The sequence below is a fragment of the Lampetra fluviatilis genome, chromosome 27 (assembly GCF_964198595.1).
Source record: "Lampetra fluviatilis chromosome 27, kcLamFluv1.1, whole genome shotgun sequence".
Lineage (NCBI taxonomy): Eukaryota > Metazoa > Chordata > Hyperoartia > Petromyzontiformes > Petromyzontidae > Lampetra > Lampetra fluviatilis.
This window is the reverse complement of record NC_136301.1, coordinates 12,891,470-12,914,492: the sequence shown is the minus strand read 5'-3', so window position 1 is coordinate 12,914,492 and position 23,023 is coordinate 12,891,470. Positions and strand designations below refer to the sequence as shown.

The window sequence follows — 23,023 nt, the reverse complement described above, 5'->3', positions numbered from 1 at the left end:
AACAGGACCCTGCGGGGTGGGCTGGTAGGAATAATACTTAGTACTGGTACAGGGATATCGACCGGGTATAGAGGAGTTAAAGAAACAATTTAACTGTATTCTAGTGTAAAGTTCATTAAAAGTGTTTGTTTTGACAAGAAACGCTGTGAGATTTAAAGACCCCCCAACACCACCCTCAACACCACCCCTCCCACCAGCCCTCCCACCAGCCCTCCCACCAGCCCTCACCACCCCCCACCACCACCCCCCACCACCACCCTCCACCACCACCCCCCACCACCACCCCCCACCACCACCCAACCCCACCACCACCACCCCATCACCCCCCACCACCACCTTCTGCACTAGGCCTCGCGAAGCCTGCCGCACTAGGCCTCGCGAAGCCTACTGCACTAGGCCTCGCGAAGCCTTCTCTGCAGTAAACTTAGCGAAGCCTTCTGCACTAGGCCTCGCGAAGCCTCTGCAGTAGGCCTCGCGAAGCCGCGCTTTTCGTGCACAAATAAGGCGATTAAATGTATCTCGTCTCTGTGTTAATAAATGTTTCTTGTCTCTGTGTTAAAAAAACGTGCTGCGTTTCAGTAAAGTAATTTTTTTTAAAAACGTGCTGCGTTTCAGTAAAGTAATTTTGAAGCGAAGTTTAAAGTTTCGCCGTGAGGCGCCGGAAGCGACGGCCATCTTGTTTAGTTGACAGATCGCAGGGGGAGCGGGCGGCCATCTTGTCGGACAGGGTCATGCCAAGTGTTTGCAGTAGGGGGCGATGTTGATACACGGACAGACGGACACATTAATCTATTGGTGGTCTGGTCCACTTCGTTCCTACCAGTATAAAGTTTGAGTCTATAGCCGTGTATGTCTATGGCAGTGCTTGCGTCCATAGTAGTGGCTCTAGAGAGTGTATGTTGATACCAGTGTCTATGTATAGGAGGGAGTCTTGTGGGCGTGTAATTGTGAGTAAACACATGCCACGTGGGCCCCCCTCTGTCTGCCCCGAGGCACCCAATGGGAGGGGGGGCACCCCCCCCCCCACTCATACCCTTATAAGGGCAGGACCCCGCGCTGCCCACGTGGACTCGTGGCTGGGTGAGTGAGCTACGGGCTGCGTGGGCGCCGTTAAACAACGAGCCGGGAAACCGGTAACAGCTTTCAGAATCGGTTACCGGTTCCCAGAGACAGGAAACCGGTAACCGTTTATCGTGGAATTTTACGATTGTTTTTTTTTTGTTTAACCGCACGGCAAAACAATCCGAGAATGCAGCACTTGCAATGACTGGCGGCATTGGCCTCCGTGCGAGGGTAATTTGGCCTTCTCTTCCACACCAGCAGCTGCTGCTGCTGGGTGGACGTGAGCGAAAGTAGATGACTAAACCTGCCCCACGCTGTCGTGTCAACTCTCACGCCGGGAGACGGAATGCAACCGGTGACCTGTGGATCGCAAGTCGGCAGGCCTGATGCTGCTACTGCTGCCCGCCGTATCACCACCACTGCGGCAGCAGCAGCAGCGGCTCTCGGTGAAGGTGGTGAACGCTCCCAGATATTTAGGGGCGGCGAACCGGTTTTGCCGGGTTTGCTTTAATGCGGTTACCGGTTTGGAAAATGTTCGATTTTAAAAGCCCCGAGTAGGCACACGCCCTCGGGGCAGTTTGTAGCGATGATAATGTATACATCCTCCAGTGAGAGAGAGTCGTGAGTGCGGATAGCTGGAGATAAGACAAGGGATAGAGTTGCAGTGAGATGGGATCGAGAATTGTGACGTGCACTGTAGTAATGTGAGATGAGACAAGAGATCCGAGTTGTAGTGAGATGAGAGATGGAGTGGGGTGAGAGTTCACATCCTGGTTGATGAGGTTCAATCGGCACCTCATCAACCCTCCGGGGTCGATAAAACGAGCGTGACTTTTGCTGTGGATAAGTCAACAGCGGTTATCCTTTGGGGAGATACTCGCCCCCGCCGTAGGAATGTGGACATTCCACCACAGCAGGAACTCGCTTCGACATGTGAGTGTGACAGTGATGAGGTGTGTTGCTGTGATGGTGATGATGTAAGATCGCTCCAGAGTTGGGACACTGCTGCCATTAAACCCATTCACCCCCGCCTCGATTCACTTCATGCCAAATGCGATCCTTTAAGCGCACAGCAACTTCGTGCTTGCTGCGCATGCGCATTGCCTGCTCTAGGGGACATTTAGCGAGGTCCGAATTTCGCTCGGGAGTCCACGCTGGCAGCAGACAGAGGCAACAGGGACAGACGTTGCCACGCCACAGACACCGGTCAGACAGGCAACACGGACAGAAGTTGCGGCGCCGCACCACAGACACCGGTCAGACAGAAACCGGGTCGGTCAGACAGAGGCGATTTTGAACAGCAGCCGCAGCGCGCGAGCCGGTTGTGACAGGAGCCGCTGTTTTGGGCGCGTGGCGCCGGTCCACGGCCACTCGCGTGGCACCGCGATCCGTTCGGGCAGGAGAGCTCGGAGCCGGGGAGAGTCCCGGTAACAGGGTTGTGTGGTGGTGGTGGTGTCGTCGTGGTGGTTGGTGTCGTTGTGGTGGTGGTGTCGTTGTGGTGGTGGTGTCGTCGTTGTTAGTGGTGTCAGAGTTGTGGTGTCATCATTATGGTGGTGGTGTTGATCCAGGTGGTAATGTTGATGGCGATGAATGTTGATGGCGATGAATGTGATGATGATGATGGTAGTGGTGGTGTTGGTGACGTTACACAGGTAGTAGTAGCAGCAGCTGGTGGTGGTGGTGTGCACGATGCTGTCAACCATGAGGGCGTGGAGCGGAGCCGGTGTGCAATGGAGGGCGGCCTGGGCTGTCAGAGGTGCGCACACCGCACACACCAACTACACACACCAACTACACACCTACTACACACACACACACCTACTACACACACACACCTACTACACACACACACCTACTACACACACACACACCAACTACACACACCAACTACACACACACCAACTACACACACACCAACTACACACACACCAACTACACACCAACTACACACACACCAACTACACACACAAACCTACTACACACACACCAACTACACACCAACTACACACACACCAATTACACACCAACTACACACACACACCAACTACACACCAATTACACACCAACTACACACACACACCAACTACACACCAATTACACACCAACTACACACACACACCAACTACACACCAACTACACACCAACTACACACCAACTACACACCAACTACACACCAACTACACACACACACTAACTACACACACACACCAACTACACACCAACTACACACACCAACTACACACACCAACTACACACACCAACTACACACACACCAACTACACACACACCAACTACACACACACCTACTACACACACACCTACTACACACACACCTACTACACACACACCTACTACACACACACCTACTACACACACACCAACTACACACACACACCTACTACACACACACCAACTATACACCAACTACACACACACACCTACACACACACACACCAACTACACACCAACTACACACACACACCAACTACAGACCAACTACACACACACACCAACTACACACACCAACTACACACACACCAACTACACACACACACCAACTACACACACACACCTACTACACACACACACCTACTACACACACACACCTACTACACACACACACCAACTATACACCAACTACACACACACCTACTATACACACACACACCCCTACACACACACACCAACTACACACACCTACACACACACACCAACTACACACAAACTACACACACACACCAACTACACACACACACACCAACTACACACACACACCAACTACACACCAACTACACACACACCTACTACACACCAACTACACACCAACTACACACACACACCAACTACAGACCAACTACACACACACACCAACTACACACACGAACTACACACACCAACTACACACCAACTACAAACACACACACACACACACTAACTACACACACCAATTGCACACACACACACCAACTACACACCAACTACACACACACACCAACTACACACACACGCCTACTACACACACACGCCTACTACACACACACGCCTACTACACACACACGCCTACTACACACACACGCCTACTACACACACACGCCTACTACACACACACACCTACTACACACACACCAACTACACACACATACACGCCTACTACACACACACCAACTACACACACACACACCAACTACACACACACACACCAACTACACACACACACACCAACTACACACACACACACCAACTACACACACACACACCAACTACACACACACACACACCAACTACACACACACACCAACTACACACACACACCTACTACTGACACACACACCTACTACTGACACACACACCTACTACACACACACACCAACTACACACACACACACAACGCGTGTCCACTGTGACCATGTACACACAAGGGACGTGCGGTCAGGGGAAGCAGGGGAGGCAGAGCCTCACCTGTGTAATGGGTTCCTGAGACACTTGTAGAGGTAACTTCTTTATTACAATACAACACTCCAACAGTCCTGATACTCTGTTACAGCCTAGGTACGCAGCCTAGGTACACAGCCTAGATACACTACTCTGGCTACGCTCTGGGGTCCTCCGGCTACAATTACCCTAGGGGAGGCTATCTGACCCGACCCAGCCAAGGTGCAGGTCTGGACTCTGGCTTCCTCGGAACTCGCTCTTACAAGGACGTAGAGCCGGGAGTCCCAGAGTCCCACCACTGGCCCTCACAGCGTCCCGGCCCTTACAAGGACAAGCAGGACGAGGGGGTCCAGGGTCCTAAGCTGGCTGGCTGGCGGGTCTTGGGTCTTGAGCTGCGACTGGCCCCGATCGGCCAGGGAGCTGCCCTTTTATGCCTCGTCCCCAACGCGGGGTGGGGTTGTGTGCGCCCCCAGATATCCCACAGAGCACACACAGCCCCCCCGTTGGTGGCGCCAAGGGGCTTAAGCGTCTGGGTTGCCTGGGATCCTAGCGCCTGGCGCCGAGGCTTATCTGTCTAGGATCCCAGAGCCCCCAGCAGCCCCTCCCCTCTTGGGCTGGCACAGTGGCCCCTCTTATGGCACTACACCTGTGATACTCCAATGAAAATAGCTGTTACGAAAAAAATGATCAAATCAAATAAATATACAGATTTTCCCACTGATCTGTGTTATAAATGTAATTTCTGTGCGATTCCAATTATTTTTATAGTCAAAATCGCCAAATTTGCAGAGCTCCGCTGCAAATACAGGAAGAGACGAGAGGTGAGGCAGCGACGAGCTCTGCCTCCCCTCTGATTGCGCAACCCCTCAGTAACTGGATGGAGCGTGGGCAATAAGCGCGTGCCTGTTACTATCTCAGTATGTCACCAATGTAATGTTTGTAGACCCCTTCATTTCATGTCCTCGCCTTCCATACTCCAGGTAACTTATTTCACGTTTGTGTATAAAGATATTTGGGCTCGCTGGTCTCGTCATGAAACTGCAATGAAAAAGCACCAGGGGAGGCAGTTATCACATCTGCCTCACTGAGGGGGACGTGTCTAAAACGCCCCCCTCGGTGAGGACACGCGCCCCTCAATGTGTGAATCTGGCTCTGACACTAGCCAGTGCCTCCCCAGCCATTGACCTCACTGCATGTCACTGGTACACACACAGAGCATGTCCACTGTGACCGTGTACACACACAGAGCATGTCCACTGTGACCGTGTACACACACAGAGCATGTCTACTGTGACCATGTACACACACAGCGCATGTCCACTGTGACCGTGTACACCCTGTGTTTGCCCTCGCTCTGTGCATTGTCTCTCCCTCCAGCTCCCCACGCCAGATTCTCTGCAGCTGCCCCTGGCGGTGGCGGCAGTGGTGGTGACGGCGGTGGTGGCATCGCGGCCGACGCGCCGTCTCCTTCGCGCGCCGCTGCCGCACTGGGGGGCCGGCAGCGTGGGCGCTCGGTGCCCCTGGTGCGGCGCGCCGAGTTGACGCGGGCGCGGCGCGTCGTCGTGAAGCTGGGCAGCGCCGTGGTGACGCGCGGGGATGAGTGCGGCCTCGCCCTCGGCAGGCTCGCCTCCATCGTGGAGCAGGTGAGCTCGCGCTGCCCGCTCGCACATGTGTGGCGAAGGCGGGCCTGTGTGGGCTCGTCTCAAAGCCCATTTCGGGGCAACCGTTGCTGGTGATGATTGCTGGCAACGATTGCCCTGAAATTGCCCGAGTGGATGGATGATTGTGGCTTTGAGTACAACTCGTGTCCACTAAGGAGCAGGGAACTGGTGAGGAGTCCCTCGCCAATCATTCGCCACACTCACCACACTCGCACACACGCACACACGCACACCACACGCACTCACCACATTAACCCCTCTCACCACACACACACCACGTTCACACCCCAACACTCACTCGTCACTCGCACACGCACGCCACGCGCACACCACACGGACTCGCCACACTCCCCTCTGACTCGCACACTCAACACACTCGCCACACCCGCCCCCTGACTCGCACACATACACCACGCACACTCAACACACTCGCCACACCCGCCCTCTGACTCGCACACACACCACGCACATTCAACACACTCGCCACACCCGCCCCTTGACTCGTACACACGCACACCACGCACACTCAACACACTCGCCACATCCACCCCCTGACTCACATACACCCCACGCACACCACGCACACTCGCTCGCTCACTCAGGGACTCTTCACCTTGCCACTCACACTCCACACACACGATGTGTACGCACCGTGCGGTGTGTGTGGTGAGTGTATATGTGCGGTGTGTGTGGTGAGTGTGTACGTGTGGTGAGTGTGGTGAGTGTGTACGTGCGGTGTGAGTGGTGAGTGTGTACGTGCGGTGTGAGTGTGTACGTGCAGTGTGAGTGGTGAGTGTGTACGTGCGGTGTGAGTGGTGAGTGTGTACGTGCGGTGTGAGTGGTGAGTGTGTACGTGCGGTGTGTGTGTACGTGCGCTGTGTGTGGTGAGTGTGTACGTGCGGTGAGTGTTGTGAGTACGTGCGGTGTGTGTGGTGAGTGTGTACGTGCGGTGTGAGTGGTGAGTGTGTACGTGCGGTGTGAGTGGTGAGTGTGTACGTGCGGTGTGAGTGGTGAGTGTGTACGTGCCGTGAGGGTGGTGAGTGTGTACGTGCGGTGAGTGTGGTGAGTGTGTACGTGCGGTGAGTGTGGTGAGTGTGTACGTGCGGTCTGTGTGGTGAGTGTGTACGTGCGGTGTGAGTGGTGAGTGTGTACGTGCAGTGTGAGTGGTGAGTGTGTACGTGCGGGGTGAGTGGTGAGTGTGTACGTGCCGTGAGGGTGGTGAGTGTGTACGTGCGGTGTGTGTGGTGAGTGTGTACGTGCGGTGTGTGTGGTGAGTGTGTACGTGCGGTGTGAGTGGTGAGTGTGTACGTGCGGTGTGAGTGGTGAGTGTGTACGTGCCGTGAGGGTGGTGAGTGTGTACGTGCGGTGAGGGTGGTGAGTGTGTACGTGCGGTGAGTGTGGTGAGTGTGTACGTGCGGTGTGAGTGGTGAGTGTGTACGTGCGGGGTGAGTGGTGAGTGTGTACGTGCCGTGAGGGTGGTGAGTGTGTACGTGCCGTGAGGGTGGTGAGTGTGTACGTGCGGTGTGTGTGGTGAGTGTGTACGTGCGGTGTGTGTGGTGAGTGTGTACGTGCGGTGTGAGTGGTGAGTGTGTACGTGCGGTGTGAGTGGTGAGTGTGTACGTGCGGTGAGTGTGGTGAGTGTGTACGTGCGGTGTGTGTTGGTGAGTGTGTACGTGCGGTGTGAGTGTGGTGAGTGTGTACGTGCGATGAGTGTTGGTGAGTGTGTACGTGCGGTGTGTGTTGGTGAGTGTGTACGTGCGGTGTGAGTGGTGAGTGTGTACGTGCGGTGTGTGTGGTGTGTACGTGCGGTGTGAGTGGTGAGTGTGTACGTGCGGTGTGAGTGGTGAGTGTGTACGTGCGGTGTGAGTGGTGAGTGTGTACGTGCGGTGTGAGTGGTGAGTGTGTACGTGCGGTGTGAGTGGTGAGTGTACGTGCGGTGTGAGTGGTGAGTGTGTACGTGCGGTGTGTGTGTACGTGCGGTGTGTGTGGTGAGTGTGTACTTGCGGTGAGTGTTGTGAGTGAGTACGTGCTGTGTGTGTGGTGAGTGTGTACGTGCGGTGTGAGTGGTGAGTGTGTACGTGCGGTGTGAGTGGTGAGTGTGTACGTGCGGTGAGTGTGGTGAGTGTGTACGTGCGGTCTGTGTGGTGAGTGTGTACGTGCGGTGTGAGTGGTGAGTGTGTACGTGCGGTGTGAGTGGTGAGTGTGTACGTGCGGTGTGAGTGGTGTGTACGTGCGGTGTGAGTGGTGAGTGTGTACGTGCGGGGTGAGTGGTGAGTGTGTACGTGCCGTGAGGGTGGTGAGTGTGTACGTGCGGTGTGTGTGGTGAGTGTGTACGTGCGGTGTGTGTGGTGAGTGTGTACGTGCGGTGTGAGTGGTGAGTGTGTACGTGCGGTGTGAGTGTGGTGAGTGTGTACGTGCGGTGTGTGTTGGTGAGTGTGTACGTGCGGTGTGAGTGGTGAGTGTGTACGTGCGGTGTGTGTCGTGAGTGTGTACGTGCGGTGTGAGTGGTGAGTGTGTACGTGCGGTGTGTGTGGTGAGTGTGTACGTGCGGTGTGTGTGGTGAGTGTGTACGTGCGGTGTGAGTGGTGAGTGTGTACGTGCGGTGTGTGTGGTGAGTGTGTACGTGCGGTGTGTGTGGTGAGTGTGTACGTGCGGTGTGTGTGGTGAGTGTGTACGTGCGGTGTGAGTGGTGAGTGTGTACGTGCGGTGTGAGTGGTGAGTGTGTACGCACCGTGCGGTGTGAGTGGTGAGTGTGTACGCACCGTGCGGTGTGTGTGGTGAGTGTGTCCGTGCGGTGTGTGTGGTGAGAGTGTACGTGCGGTGTGAGTGGTGAGTGTGTACGTGCGGTGTGTGTGGTGAGTGTGTACGCACAGTGCGGTGTGTGTGTACGTGCGGTGTGAGTGGTGAATGTGTACGTGCGGTGTGAGTGGTGAGTGTGTACGTGCCGTGAGTGTGGTGAGTGTGTACGTGCGGTGAGTGTGGTGAGTGTGTACGTGCGGTGAGTGTGTACGTGAGGTGTGTGTTGGTGAGTGTGTACGTGCGGTGTGAGTGTGGTGAGTGTGTACGTGCGATGTGTGTTGGTGAGTGTGTACGTGCGGTGTGTGTTGGTGAGTGTGTACGTGCGGTGTGAGTGGTGAGTGTGTATGTGCGGTGTGTGTCGTGAGTGTGTACGTGCGGTGTGAGTGGTGAGTGTGTACGTGCGGTGTGTGTGGTGAGTGTGTACGTGCGGTGTGTGTGGTGAGTGTGTACGTGCGGTGTGAGTGGTGAGTGTGTACGTGCGGTGTGTGTGGTGAGTGTGTACGTGCGGTGTGTGTGGTGAGTGTGTACGTGCGGTGTGAGTGGTGAGTGTGTACGTGCGGTGTGAGTGGTGAGTGTGTACGCACCGTGCGGTGTGTGTGGTGAGTGTGTACGTGCGGTGTGTGTGGTGAAAGTGTACGTGTGGTGTGAGTGGTGAGTGTGTACGTGCGGTGTGTGTGGTGAGAGTGTACGTGCGGTGTGAGTGGTGAGTGTGTACGTGCGGTGTGTGTGGTGAGTGTGTACGCACAGTGCGGTGAGTGTGTACGTGTGGTGTGTGTTGGTGAGTGTGTACGTGCGGTGTGAGTGTGGTGAGTGTGTACGTGCGATGTGTGTTGGTGAGTGTGTACGTGCGGTGTGTGTTGGTGAGTGTGTACGTGCGGTGTGAGTGGTGAGTGTGTACGTGCGGTGTGTGTCGTGAGTGTGTACGTGCGGTGTGAGTGGTGAGTGTGTACGTGCGGTGTGTGTGGTGAGTGTGTACGTGCGGTGTGTGTGGTGAGTGTGTACGTGCGGTGTGTGTGGTGAGTGTGTACGTGCGGTGTGTGTGGTGAGTGTGTACGTGCGGTGTGTGTGGTGAGTGTGTACGTGCGGTGTGAGTGGTGAGTGTGTACGTGCGGTGTGTGTGGTGAGTGTGTACGTGCGGTGTGAGTGGTGAGTGTGTACGTGCGGTGTGAGTGGTGAGTGTGTACGCACCGTGCGGTGTGTGTGGTGAGTGTGTACGTGCGGTGTGTGTGGTGAAAGTGTACGTGTGGTGTGAGTGGTGAGTGTGTACGTGCGGTGTGTGTGGTGAGAGTGTACGTGCGGTGTGAGTGGTGAGTGTGTACGTGCGGTGTGTGTGGTGAGTGTGTACGCACAGTGCGGTGAGTGTGTACGTGTGGTGTGAGTAGTGAGTGTGTCCGTGCGGTGTGAGTGGTGAGTGTGTACGTGCGGTGTGAGTGGTGAGTGTGTACGTGCAGTGTATGTGGTGAGTGTGTACGTGCGGTGTGAGTGGTGAATGTGTACGTGCGGTGTGAGTGTGTACGCACCGTGCGGTGTGTGTGGTGAGTGTACGCACCGTGCGGTGTGAGTGGTGAGTGTGTACGTGCGGTGTGTGTGATGAGTGTGTACGTGCGGTGTGAGTGGTGAGTGTGTACGTGCGGTGTGTGTGGTGTGTGTGGTGAGTGTGTACGTGCGGTGTGATTGGTGAGTGTGTACGTGCGGTGTGAGTGGTGAGTGTGTACGCACCGTGCGGAGTGTGTGGTGAGTGTGTGGTGAGTGTGTGGTGAGTGTGTGGTGAGTGTGTGGTGAGTGTGTGGTGAGTGTGTGGTGAGTGTGTGGTGAGTGTGTATTCACTATGCGGTGGGCGTGCGCGTGTGCAGGTGGCGGAGCTGCAGAACCAGGGCTGTGAAATGTTGATCGTGACGAGCGGCGCCGTCGCCTTCGGCAAGCAGCGCCTGCGCCACGAGATCCTCCTGTCGCAGAGCGTGCGCCAAGCGCTGCACTCCAGCCACAACCAGCTCAAGGACATGGTGACGCACGCAGTGATACACACGTTGACACGCACAGTGACACACGCAGTGACACACATGCAGTGACACACACGTTGACATGCACAGTGACACACACAGTGACACGTGCGGTGACACACAGTGACACACACAGTGACACACAGTGACACACATGGTGACACAGAGCGTGCGCCAAGCGCTGCACTCCAGCCACAACCAGCTCAAGGACATGGTGACACGCACAGTGACACACACAGTGACACACGCAGTGACACACACAGTGACACACACAGTGGCACGTGCGGTGACGCACACAGTGACACACAGTGACACACACAGTGACACACACAGTGACACGTGCGGTGACACACATGGTGACACACACGGTGACACACGCGTTGACACACACGGTGGCACGCGGAGACACACACGGTGGCACGCGGAGACACACACGGTGGCACGCGGAGACACACACGGTGACACAGAGCGTGCGCCAAGGACCGCACTTGCGCCACAACCAGGTCAAGGACATGGTGACGCACGCAGTGATAGACACGGTGATACAGACGGTGAGACAGTGACACGCACAGTGACACACGTGGAGACACACGGTGACACACGTGGAGACACACGCAGTGACACACGTGGAGACACGCACAGTGACACACGTGGAGACACACACGTTGACACAGAGCGTGCGCCAAGCACTGCACTCGAGTCACATCCAGGTCAACGCCGTGCTGTGATTGTGGTTGTTTTTGTTGTTAACGTGGTTGTTGTGGTTGTAGGGGTTGTGGTAGTTGTGGTGCAGGCGGAGCCTGTGCTGGAGGCGCATGCCTGTGAAGCTGTTTGGTTGTTGTAGTTGTGATTATGGTTGTTGTGGTGGTTGTGGTAGTGGTGCTGCAGGCGGTGCCCATACTGGAGGCACGTACGTGTGAAACTGTGGTTGTTGTTGTGGTGGTGCCTGTGCTGGAGGCGCATGCATGTGAAGGTGTGTGGTTGTGGTTGTGCTTGTGGTGGTTGTGGTTGTGGTGCAGGCGGTGCCCATGCTGGAGGCACATACGTGTGAAACTGTGTGGTTGTGATTGTTGTGATTATGGTTGTTGTGGTTGTTGTGGTGGTGCAGGCGGTGCCCGTGCTGGAGGCGCGTGCGTGCGCCGCTGCGGGGCAGAGCGGCCTCATGGCGCTCTATGAGGCGATGTTCACCCAGTACAGCATCTGCTCCGCACAGGTGACGACCGCCACCACAGCCACCAACAGCAACAGCACCAATACCAATACATAACCACGACGCCTGTGCCAGGCCAGGTGCACTTGGAGGCCACGTGAAGTCTCATTGGCAGGAGGTCACGAGACAGACCCAGGTGCCATGAGTTGGCTGACTGAGACGACTGGCTGATGCACCAACTGTGCCCCCTACTGTGCCAACCTGCTGTGCCTTAGCCACCCGGTGCTCTGCTCGTGGTTGTGAGCGTCGCTCCTCTGCCCTCTGTTGTTGTTGGAGGGTGACTGCCTCCAACTGCTCCATAGAGGCCGATCTTGACACCGCTGGTACCAGTATTTGGCAAGTCCACTTAGCTCCACGTCCTCAATCCATCTTCTCTCCAGCCCATGTCGTGCCCGTTTAACCCCCTCTATCTGGCCAAACGGCAGCTGCTTGGGGTGCCATGGCGGTGAGATGTGAACTACCTTGCTGGTATACAGGAGGTCGTGGGTTCGATCCCGACCCTGATGCTTGTATATTTTGAGGTTGCATGTTCTCCCCGTGGTCGTGTGGATATTTCTCTGGATCCTCCAGTTTTTCCCTCCATTTAAAAACATAAATTTAGAGTATTTGTCTGCTATAAATTTCCACACGATAAGGTACTTAATTGAGATATAATTTGTGGCCAGGTTGCTTCTAAAAAAGAGCTTCATAGCTCAGTCGGCCTTATCTGGTAAAAATTAGTTTTTTTAAATGCGGTAGTTGGGCATGCGGGCTACATGACCTAGCCAATGCAGCCTTGCCTGCCGGAGGAGCTCACTGATGAGAATGTGCCCAGATCTTTCAAGGATTTGTGAGCTTATCGCACAATGCAGCCTGGTTAAGCCCAAGATGGATCGTAGGCAGGCCATCCTGAATGGTTCAAACCGGTGCAGGTGTTCCATTAGAGGGGTCTATGTTCACAAGCATAGATAAGGGGGAGGGCATGACCGTGACCAAGAAGACCTGAAGCTTCGTGTAGAGCGACAGACCAAGAAGCTTCCACACAGCATTACGCATCCAATGAAAAGAAAATCTCGCTCGACTGATTCAAAGTGAGACCTCTGCTTTCAAACCAGAGATGGTTACTATCTCCACAACTGCTCTATCACCAATGAAGAGTTGAGGGGTGGAGTTTTTGATGCCACAAAATATCCAGGCAGGTGCTTAGTTGCGGTGGGGTTGATGGTAAGATCCCACCTCTTAGTGGCACGCTCCTGGTTCAGCAGCAGCACCTCCCACTCCTCTGAGTGAGCAGCAATCACCAGATCATCCGCATACATAACATGGTTGGTCAATAGGGATTCATCCCTCAATCACACCTGGGCATCGATCAGCTTCCCATTGTATCTCTACCAGATAGAAATTCCTCCAGTACAGCCATGGAAATCTTCTTGAACTACATGGTCAAAGATGATGTTAAGTAATATGGGAGCCAGAGTATATCTCTGTCGCACCCCAAGGTGAACAGGGAATGGCTCTGACTCCTGGCCCATGTAGCTTTACCCGGGCCTGCCCACCATCATGGCCCTTAAGCATTGTGAGCAGAGAGTCAGAGACTCCAAAAGAACTCAGACCAGCCCAGATCCCTGGCCTGTTGATGGTATCATAGGCCTTAACCAGGTCAATAAAGCAGAGATGTAGGTCTTGTTTGAATTCTCTATACCTTTGCTGTAGCAGACGGACAGAGAATATGGCATCCTAGCAGGACTGTCCTGGTCTGAAACCACATTGGGGCTCTGCAAGCCTCTCCTCAGCGTGGCTGGCAAGGCAATGTTGAATCATCTTTGCCAAGACCTTTCCCGGCACACTGAGAAGGAAGATGCCCCTGTAGTTGTTACAGTCTGTGCAGTCCCCTCTCTTAAAGAGGCGGACCACCACGGGGACACCTTCCATTCCTGCACTACAACCAACAGCACCACAAACACCCCCACAACTACCACCACCACAACCCCAACAACCACCGCCACATAAGAAACCACCAGCACCACAACTGCCACAACTACAGTAGAGCATCAATTATCTGTCGAAAACAAATATCCTACTGTAAAAAGTTACCGTATTTACTGTACTGTACTCACCACTCCAATCTCAAATGCAAGGGGTGATGTACATACTCCGCTCTTGTTTCAACTACGTATGTTTATCGATCTCCTGACTGATGCAGCTTTTCGACCAAATCTACGGCTAACGCCGAATTGCGCGCTGGATCGCACTATATTTTCCGTTTTTATTACCGTCGTTATTCGGCATGAAAAATGTATATATACGTGCAGTATTTTGATTGTTTAAGTTGTTGAATGTAATATATAATATACTGTATGTAAAATTTGACACTGAAATCAAGCATAGGTACTGTTTTGTCACGCTAATCGCCGGACTGGAACAGCCTTTGGAGCGGTTTTGCCGGTTTCGCGCATCAGTCCGGAACCACCGGATAATGTTGGAAGCCGGATAATCGCGCACCGGATAATCGACGATCAACTGTATAACAACCACAACTACCATTACCATCTTGTCTCCATCTCATGTCTCTGTCTTCTTCTTACCATGTCCCTGTGTCACCGTGTCCCCGTGTCTCTGTATCTCAGATCCTGGTGACGAACCTGGACTTCCACGACCAGCAGAAGCGCCTTAACCTGCGTGGCACGCTAGACGAGCTGCTGGCCATGAACATCGTCCCCATCATCAACGCCAACGACGCCGTGGCCCCTCCACCCGAGCCCAGCGGGGACCTCGCCGGGGTGCGGAGACACGGCCTCCCCGCCACCGCCACGGCAACAACAACAACAACCGCAGCACAACCGCATGGCGTGCGCCACCACAACCACCCACAATCACAAGCACTCGCAACAGTCGCACTCACTGGCACAAGCTCTGCACGATGTGCGTGCTTGTGCGACTGCAGAAACAACCCCTCACCTCGGTGGTTGCCGGTCGGTAATGCTGTCGTGGCTGTAAGCAATGCCATTTGGGACGATGCCAATCGGCCGTTCCCCTCATGGCACTCGTAGCCGCCACGGTGGCCAACGGGGCCTGTGGACGGGCACAAGCTGCTGGTGAGCCCCTCCACCTTGAACTCGTTCACCAGAAAGCCGCGTATAAAGGAGCCAGGATACTGAACCCGCACCCTCCAGAAACGGCACGAAGCCACTGCGATTGGTCACCTGAAATGTTTGTGGAGCTGATCTGCCCACTGACTTGTCATCTGTAAGATGCGCCTGCCATTCTTCCACAGGTGGTGGGTGCCCACCAAGGACCCCATTCAAACCCACAATATCTTGGTACCGACTTGCTGAAAGTTTTAAGCAAGAATTTCATCGCCTGCAGCTGGGGTTGGCATCGTCCCCTCTCCCTCCTGATGTTGAAGAAAAATGCGTGAGGTTCAGGACTGTGGCTTGGTGCAGTTGCTGCGTTGGGTTCACAGCCAATGCCTCCCCATTGCAGCCACGCAAAATATGCAGCCTTACCGCAGCCTTCGCTCAGGGGTTCAGGGAGCTGTATGCCACTGCAAGGATGAGTGGTGGTCGTGGGAGGAAGAGGAAGCTCATGAAGGACGCTACTGGGCAGTGGAAGGCAGTCGCCCTCCAAAAACAGAAGTGGGTAGAGGAGCGACGCTCACAATGACAGACAGAGCACCGGGGAACAAAAACGCAGCGAGTCGGTGCAGTAGGGGGCACCGGTGGCACATCTGCCAGTCGTCTCAGTAAACCCCCACGGCACGACCTGGCTCTGTTCCATCATCCGGTCACAACGTCTCAAAATTCACTTTACTTGGCAAAAGAGTTTTGGTTATGTCATCGTCACCGACTGGCGAACGGCGGCTGTGTTATGCGCCGTGTTATGTATGGTGTGGAGTGTAGGTTACAGCATGTCCGTCGGGGTGTGTGTGGTGTGTCTAGGTGATCAGCGTGCAGGATAACGACAGTCTGGCGGCGAGGATCGCCGTGGAGATGGAGGCTGATCTCCTCATCGTCCTTTCCGACGTCGAGGGTACGGCCACCACCACCACTACTACCACAACAACCACTACCACAATAACCACAATCGCCACCACAATCACCACGATCGCAATCACAACCACAATCACCACCACAACAAACACCGCAATAACCACGATGATGGTATGTTGATGGTGTATGATGACGAGGTGCTGGTGACGAGTTGTATAGATGGTGACGAGGTGGTGGTGATGAGGCGTGTTGATGGTGACAGGGTGGTGGTGTGTGCGAGTGTGCAGGGCTGTTTGACAGCCCTCCTGACTCTGAGGACGCCAAGCTGCTGGATGAGTTCTACCCGGACGAGGCGGCCGCCATCACCTTCGGGGGGAAGTCTCGCGTCGGTGTCGGGGGCATGGAGGCCAAGGTGACGGGGTGGTGGGGGGCTGGTGGGGGGCTGGTGGGGGGCTGGTGGGGGGCTGGTGGGGGGGTGGTGGGGGGGTGGTGGGAGGGTGGTGGGAGGGTGGTGGGAGGGTGGTGGGAGGGTGGTGGGAGGGTGGTGGGAGGGTGGTGGGAGGGTGGTGGGAGGGTGGTGGGAGGGTGGTGGGAGGGTGGTGGTAGTAGTGGGGTAATGAGGGAGTGGGATGGTGGGGTGATGGCGTGGTGGGGAAAATGAGTTGGTGGGTGGTGGGGTGATTGGTCAATGGGGTGGCGGGTGGTGGAGTGACGGTGTGACGGTTGTGGGTGGTGGGGCGGTGGGGTGATGAGGTTGTGGGTGTCGGGCCGGTGGCTCTGCCTGGGGTTGCCGGCCATGGCTGACTGCTGCTTCCGTAGCGGCCGCCCAATGTCGCAGCGGCTGCTCCTCTCGCAAGAGCAGCTCTGTGGGTCTCTGTGGGTGTTTCTGTATCTCTGTGTCTTTGTGTATCTCTATGTATTTCTGTGGGTTTCTGTGTATCTCTGTGGGTCTCTGTGGGTGTTTCTCTATCTCTGTGTCTCTTTGTATAGCTATGTGTCTCCGTGCATCTCTGCGGGTGTCGGGGTGCAGGTGAAGGCCGCGCTGTGGGCCTTGCGGGGCGGCACCGCCGTGGTGATTGCCAATGGCACCAACCCCAAGGTGACTGGGCACGTCATCACCGACATCCTTGCCGGCAAGCGCGTCGGCACCTTCTTCACCGAGGTCAAGCCCGAGGGTACGGCAACCAGGTGCAGGGGCTGGAGAAGGAGGGGGTGATGGTGATGGTAGTGATGATGGTGAAAGTGGTGATTGGGGTAGTGATGATGATGGTGGTGGTAGTGATGATGATGGTGGGGGTGGTGGTTGTGATGATTTATGATGGTAATGATGATGATGGTGGTGATGATGATAGTGATGATTGGTATTGATGATGGTGGTGCTGTTAGTAGTGATGATGTCGGTAGTGATGATTGTGGTGATGTTGATGATTGCCATTGATGATGGTGGCGATGTGCAGGGATGAGTGTGGAGACTCAGGCAAAGCTGGCGCGAGCTGCAGGCAGGGAGCTGTCCACACTGCAACCTGAGCAGGTGAACACTTTGCAAAGACTCCCTGTGTAGCCTTCACACACTCTGTGCTGTCCGTGAGCACCTAATGAAGGCCGGCACGGCACACGAGTGGGTGGGTGGCCAGAACCACGCCCGGCAGCCTTGGTTTTCCTCGTGGCGATGTTTACACCCTGCACCTGGTTCTCATTTGAGGCTGAGTCACCCAGACACATACTGACATACGCACCTGCGCTGACATGCACACGCACAGACCATACGTGTGTGTAAGGTGTGTACGGTGTGTGTGTGATTGCGAATGTGGTGTGCATGTGGCGTTTGTAGCTGTGTGATGCTGCAGTGCGACACTGTGCTCACGTGACGCTGCATGCGTGATGCTCCTGTGTGATGCTGGGTGCGTGTGATGCTGCGGTTAGCGCGCTGCGCTACGAACCTGGCAACCCGAGTTCGATTCCCGCTCACGGTCAATGCTAGTGACGATTATCTGAACCGGTCATGGGCCTCCCCTTGGTCGACTCAGACCTCAAATAAGTACCTGGTGCAGTGTGTGAAGTGAACATCCCCACTGGGGAGACAAAGGTGGTAGGGCGTGATGTTGGCCACCCACCCCCTCATGTGCCGTGCTGGCCTTCATAGGTGCTCGCTAACAGCACTTGCCCCTACAGTCTGTTAAGGCTACACGGGGGATCATTGTCTTTGTGTGACGCTGCTGTGTGACGCTGCTCTGTCGTAGCGGGCGGAGATCGTGATACGTCTGGCCGAGCTGCTGACCGAGAGGGGAGACGAGATCCTGGCAGCCAACCGAGTCGACCTGGAGGCGGCGGCCTCCACTGGTACCAGCATCTGCATCACCCTCGCTCACTCGCACTCGCTCGCTCACTGGCTACCACTCACAATCGCTCACTCGCACTCGCTCACTCGCACTCGCTCACTCACTTCCACTGACTCGCTCGCTCACTGACTCACTTGCTCGCTCTCACTCACTCATCCTCTCACTCACTCTCACTCAAACTCTCACTCGCTCACTACTGTGGTCCCGTGTGTGTTGATGTACCGGTGTGTACTGTGGTGCGGTGAGTGACGTACCGGTGTGTGGTGCGGTGAGTGTTGACGTACCGGTGTGTGCTGTAGTGCGGTGAGTGACGTATCGGTGTGTGATGTGGTGCGGTGAGTGTTGACGTACCGGTGTGTGATGTGGTGCGGTGAGTGACGTACCGGTGTGTGATGTGGTGCGGTGAGTGTTGACGTACCGGTGTGTGATGTGGTGCGGTGAGTGTTGACGTACCGGTGTGTGATGTGGTGCGGTGAGTGTTGACGTACCGGTGTGTACTGTGGTGCGGTGAGTGTTGACGTACCGGTGTGTGATGTGGTGCGGTGAGTGTTGACATACCGGTGTGTACTGTGGTGCGGTGAGTGGTGACGTGCCGGTGTGTGATGTGGTGAGTGTTGACGTGCCGGTTTGTGCCACGTCGTGGCTTGTGTATTCCCCGCGGTGTGGAGCAGGCTTGGCCGAGCCCCTGCTGAAGAGGCTTTCTCTCTCCACTGCTAAGCTGAACAGCCTGGCTATCGGGCTGCGTCAAATCGCGGTGGCGTCCACGACGGCGTTGGGACGCGCCCTGCGCCGCACGCTGCTCGCCCCGGGTCTGGAGCTGGAGCAGGTGACGGTTCCCATCGGCCTCCTCCTCGTCATCTTCGAGTCACGCCCCGACTGCCTGCCTCAGGTGAGCTCTGGCTCAGCAGCAAATTGGCACAGTAGGGGGGGCGCAGGTGGTGCATCTGCGAGCCATCTCAGTCGGTCAACTCATGGCCCCTGCCAGCGGCCTGCAACACTTCACGTGGCGTCGAGGTGCACCTTGCCTGTGGTGATGTCACCGCCACATAGTGTGTGTATATAAATGTGCACGTGTGTGTGTATATAATTGTGCACGTGTGTGTGTATATAGAAGCGTGCACGTGTGTGTGTATATATATTATTTGGTTCTTTCGGTTAAGTCACATCTAAAGATAAAATAATAAATTAAATTAAATAATAGAATACGACGTTTCGATTGCAACACAAGCAATCATCATCAGGTATAATGAAATAGCGACATAAAATCTAACCAGAAAACTATAGACAGACATATTAGCAGACAGATATCACCAAGATACATAGCGGGAGCAACACAGGTAACAGAGAGGGGTGATCGTCTCTGTGGGGTGGCCTTAAATAGACAGGGGGGGGGGGGGCGGAGGCAGAGAGAAGGAAGGGGGGTTAGAGAAAAAAATAGCATATCAATGAGTGGTCAACAGACGTGGTGCTGCACGGCAAGTAAGCCTGAAAATCAGGAGGACACACTAAAATTAAATAACCTAGTAAAATATCGAAATGTAATGTAATACAACACAGAGGGTCGGTCAACACACAATTAACGCATAGCCTGGTTGATTACGTATTTCAAAGATTGCTAAGTTAGAATTTAAGTGTGAACATTCTAAAGAGGACACAGGCAGAGAAAACAAGTCGCCAGAGAGAGAGAAAAAAGATAAGCTTAAAACTTCCCCGTAGAAGTGGTTCAATCTTAATTTTAGAACTTTCGTGACTGCAGGAATTATTATTTGGTTCTTTCGGTTAAGTCACGTCTAAAGATAAAATAATAAATTAAATTAAATAATAGAATACGACGTTTCGATTGCAACACAAACAATCATCATCAGGTATAATGAAATAGCGACATAAAATCTAACCAGAAAACTATAGACAGACATATTTGCAGACAGATATCACCAAGATACATAGCGGGAGCAACACAGGTAACAGAGAGGGGTGATCGTCTCTGTGGGGTGGCCTTAAATAGACAGGGGGGGGGGCGGAGGCAGAGAGAAGGAAGGGGGGTTAGAGAAAAAATTTGCATATCAATGAGTGGTCAACAGACGTGGTGCTGCACGGCAAGTAAGCCTGAAAATCAGGAGGACACACTAAAATTAAATAACCTAGTAAAATATCGAAATGTAATGTAATACAACACAGAGGGTCGGTCAACACACAATTAACGCATAGCCTGGTTGATTACGTATTTCAAAGATTGCTAAGTTAGAATTTAAGTGTGAACATTCTAAAGAGGACACAAGCAGAGAAAACATGATTGCTTGTGTTGCAATCGAAACGTCGTATTCTATTATTTAATTTAATTTATTATTTTATCTTTAGACGTGACTTAACCGAAAGAACCAAATAATAATTTCTGCAGTCACGAAAGTTCTAAAATTAAGATTGAACCACTTCTACGGGGAAGTTTTAAGCTTATCTTTTTTCTCTCTCTCTGGCGACTTGTTTTCTCTGCCTGTGTCCTCTTTAGAATGTTCACACTTAAATTCTAACTTAGCAATCTTTGAAATACGTAATCAACCAGGCTATGCATTAATTGTGTGTTGACCGACCCTCTGTGTTGTATTACATTACATTTCGATATTTTACTAGGTTATTTAATTTTAGTGTGTCCTTCTGATTTTCAGGCTTACTTGCCGTGCAGCACCACGTCTGTTGACCACTCATTGATATGCAAATTTTTTCTCTAACCCCCCTTCCTTCTCTCTGCCTCCGCCCCCCCCCCCTGTCTATTTAAGGCCACCCCACAGAGACGATCACCCCTCTCTGTTACCTGTGTTGCTCCCGCTATGTATCTTGGTGATATCTGTCTGCTAATATGTCTGTCTATAGTTTTCTGGTTAGATTTTATGTCGCTATTTCATTATACCTGATGATGATTGCTTGTGTTGCAATCGAAATGTCGTATTCTATTATTTAATTTAATTTATTATTTTATCTTTAGACGTGACTTAACCGAAAGAACCAAATAATAATTCCTGCAGTCACAAAAGTTCTAAAATTAAGATTGTGTATATATACTTGTGCACGTGTGTGTGTGTATATAAGTGTGCACGTGTGTGTGTGTATATATACTTGTGCACGTGTGTGTGTGTGTGTGTATATATAGAAGTGTGCGATAGTGCAGCGATTTGCGCGCTGCGCTATGAACCTGGCGACACGAGTTCGATTCCCGCTCATGGCCAACACCAGTGACGATTATCTGAACCGGTCCCGGGCCTCCCCTAGGTCGACTCAGCCTCAAATGAGTACCTGGTGCGGTGTGTAAACATTGCCACTAGGGAGACAAAGGCGGTCGGGCGTGGTGCTGGCCACCCACCCCCTCGTGTACCGTTCTGGCCTTCATAGGTGCTCGCTAACAGCACTTGCCCCTACAGTCTGTTAAGGCTATACGGGGGATCTTTGATATAGAAGTGTGTACGTGTGTGTGTGTAGGTGTGGTCCTGGCCACCCACCCCCTCGTGTGCCGTGCCGGCATTCAGAGGTGCTACTCGCTAACAGCACTTGCCCCAACAGCTGGTAAGGCTGTACGGGGGATCTTTGCCTTTGTTAAGTAGGTGTATGTGGGTGTGTGTGTGTTGTGGTTGTGTGGTTATGCAGGTGACGGCGCTGGCGGTTGCCACGGGTAACGGGCTGCTCCTGAAGGGTGGGCGCGAGGCGACGCGCTCCAACCAGGTGCTGCACGCGCTCGCCCAGGAGGCGCTGGCGCTGCACGGCGCGTCCGCAGCGGTGCAGCTGGTACCCACACACAAACAAGACGCAGAATCCCCCTCGTAGCCTTCACAGACTGTTGGGGCAAGTGATGTTAGCGAGTAGCGCCTACAAAGGCCGGTATGTCACTCGAGGGGGTGGTGGGCCAGCACCACGCCCGACCGCCTTTGTCTCCCCAGGTAGCGATGTTTACACACCGCACCAGGCACTCGTTTGAAGCTGAAGCGACCGAGCGAAGGCCCAGAACCGGTTCAGATAATTGTCACCGGTGTTGGCCGTGAGCGGGAATCGAACTCTGGTCGCCGGGTTGGTAGCACAGTGCGCTAACCACTACGCTACCGTTCCCCACACGCCTACTCACAAATAGACACACATACTCCCCCATGCACGCTACCAACATCGTGGCACTTTCCCCAACTGCCTGTGTAGGCCACATCGGTGTGGGAGTATATCTGCATCTGTCGTGTGTGTACGTGTACATGTGTCTGTTCATATCTTTGTCTTTGTGCATGTGTCCATATGCGTGCGTGCATGTGCGCGTGTCCAAGCGTGTGTGCATGCGTGTCTGTGTGTGTTTGCGTGCGTGTGTAAATGTATGTCCATATCTCTGTGTCCATGTGTGTGTCTTTGTGTGTGCGTGTCCGTGTGTGTGTCTTTGTGTGTGCGTGTCTTTGTGTGCGCGTGTCCGTGTGTGCGTGTGTAGGTGTCATCCCGCGAGGAGGTGAGCGATCTCTGCCGGATGGACAAACTCGTCGACCTCATCATCCCTCGGGGCTCCTCGTCTCTGGTACACACCACAGTGCCT

General features: G+C 54.0%; 1 protein-coding gene across 9 annotated transcripts in view; it reads left to right on the top strand.

The window, feature by feature from the left end:
- The first annotated feature begins 1,069 nt into the window (after positions 1–1,069).
- The window catches only part of ALDH18A1 (aldehyde dehydrogenase 18 family member A1), a 28,898-nt gene continuing 6,944 nt past the window's right edge, over positions 1,070–23,023 (top strand). The window contains exons 1-14 of one of the 9 annotated variants that reach the window (XM_078869279.1): positions 1,070–1,080; positions 2,715–2,818; positions 5,872–6,137; positions 10,808–10,957; positions 12,063–12,167; positions 14,771–14,992; positions 16,082–16,172; positions 16,420–16,544; positions 17,163–17,307; positions 17,590–17,663; positions 18,373–18,472; positions 19,143–19,360; positions 22,108–22,245; positions 22,922–23,005. In XM_078869279.1, coding sequence (XP_078725405.1) covers positions 2,752–2,818; positions 5,872–6,137; positions 10,808–10,957; positions 12,063–12,167; positions 14,771–14,992; positions 16,082–16,172; positions 16,420–16,544; positions 17,163–17,307; positions 17,590–17,663; positions 18,373–18,472; positions 19,143–19,360; positions 22,108–22,245; positions 22,922–23,005 — 1,785 coding nt within the window. In that variant the 5' untranslated portion in view covers positions 1,070–1,080; positions 2,715–2,751. Of the gene's footprint in view, positions 1,515–1,566; positions 1,996–2,020; positions 2,490–2,714; positions 2,819–5,871; positions 6,138–10,807; positions 10,958–11,118; positions 11,169–11,465; positions 11,470–12,062; positions 12,168–14,770; positions 14,993–16,081; positions 16,173–16,419; positions 16,545–17,162; positions 17,308–17,589; positions 17,664–18,372; positions 18,473–19,142; positions 19,361–22,107; positions 22,246–22,921; positions 23,006–23,023 lie in introns of those variants that run through there. The other 8 variants (XM_078869277.1, XM_078869281.1, XM_078869275.1 and 5 more) reach the window with 8 other exon arrangements.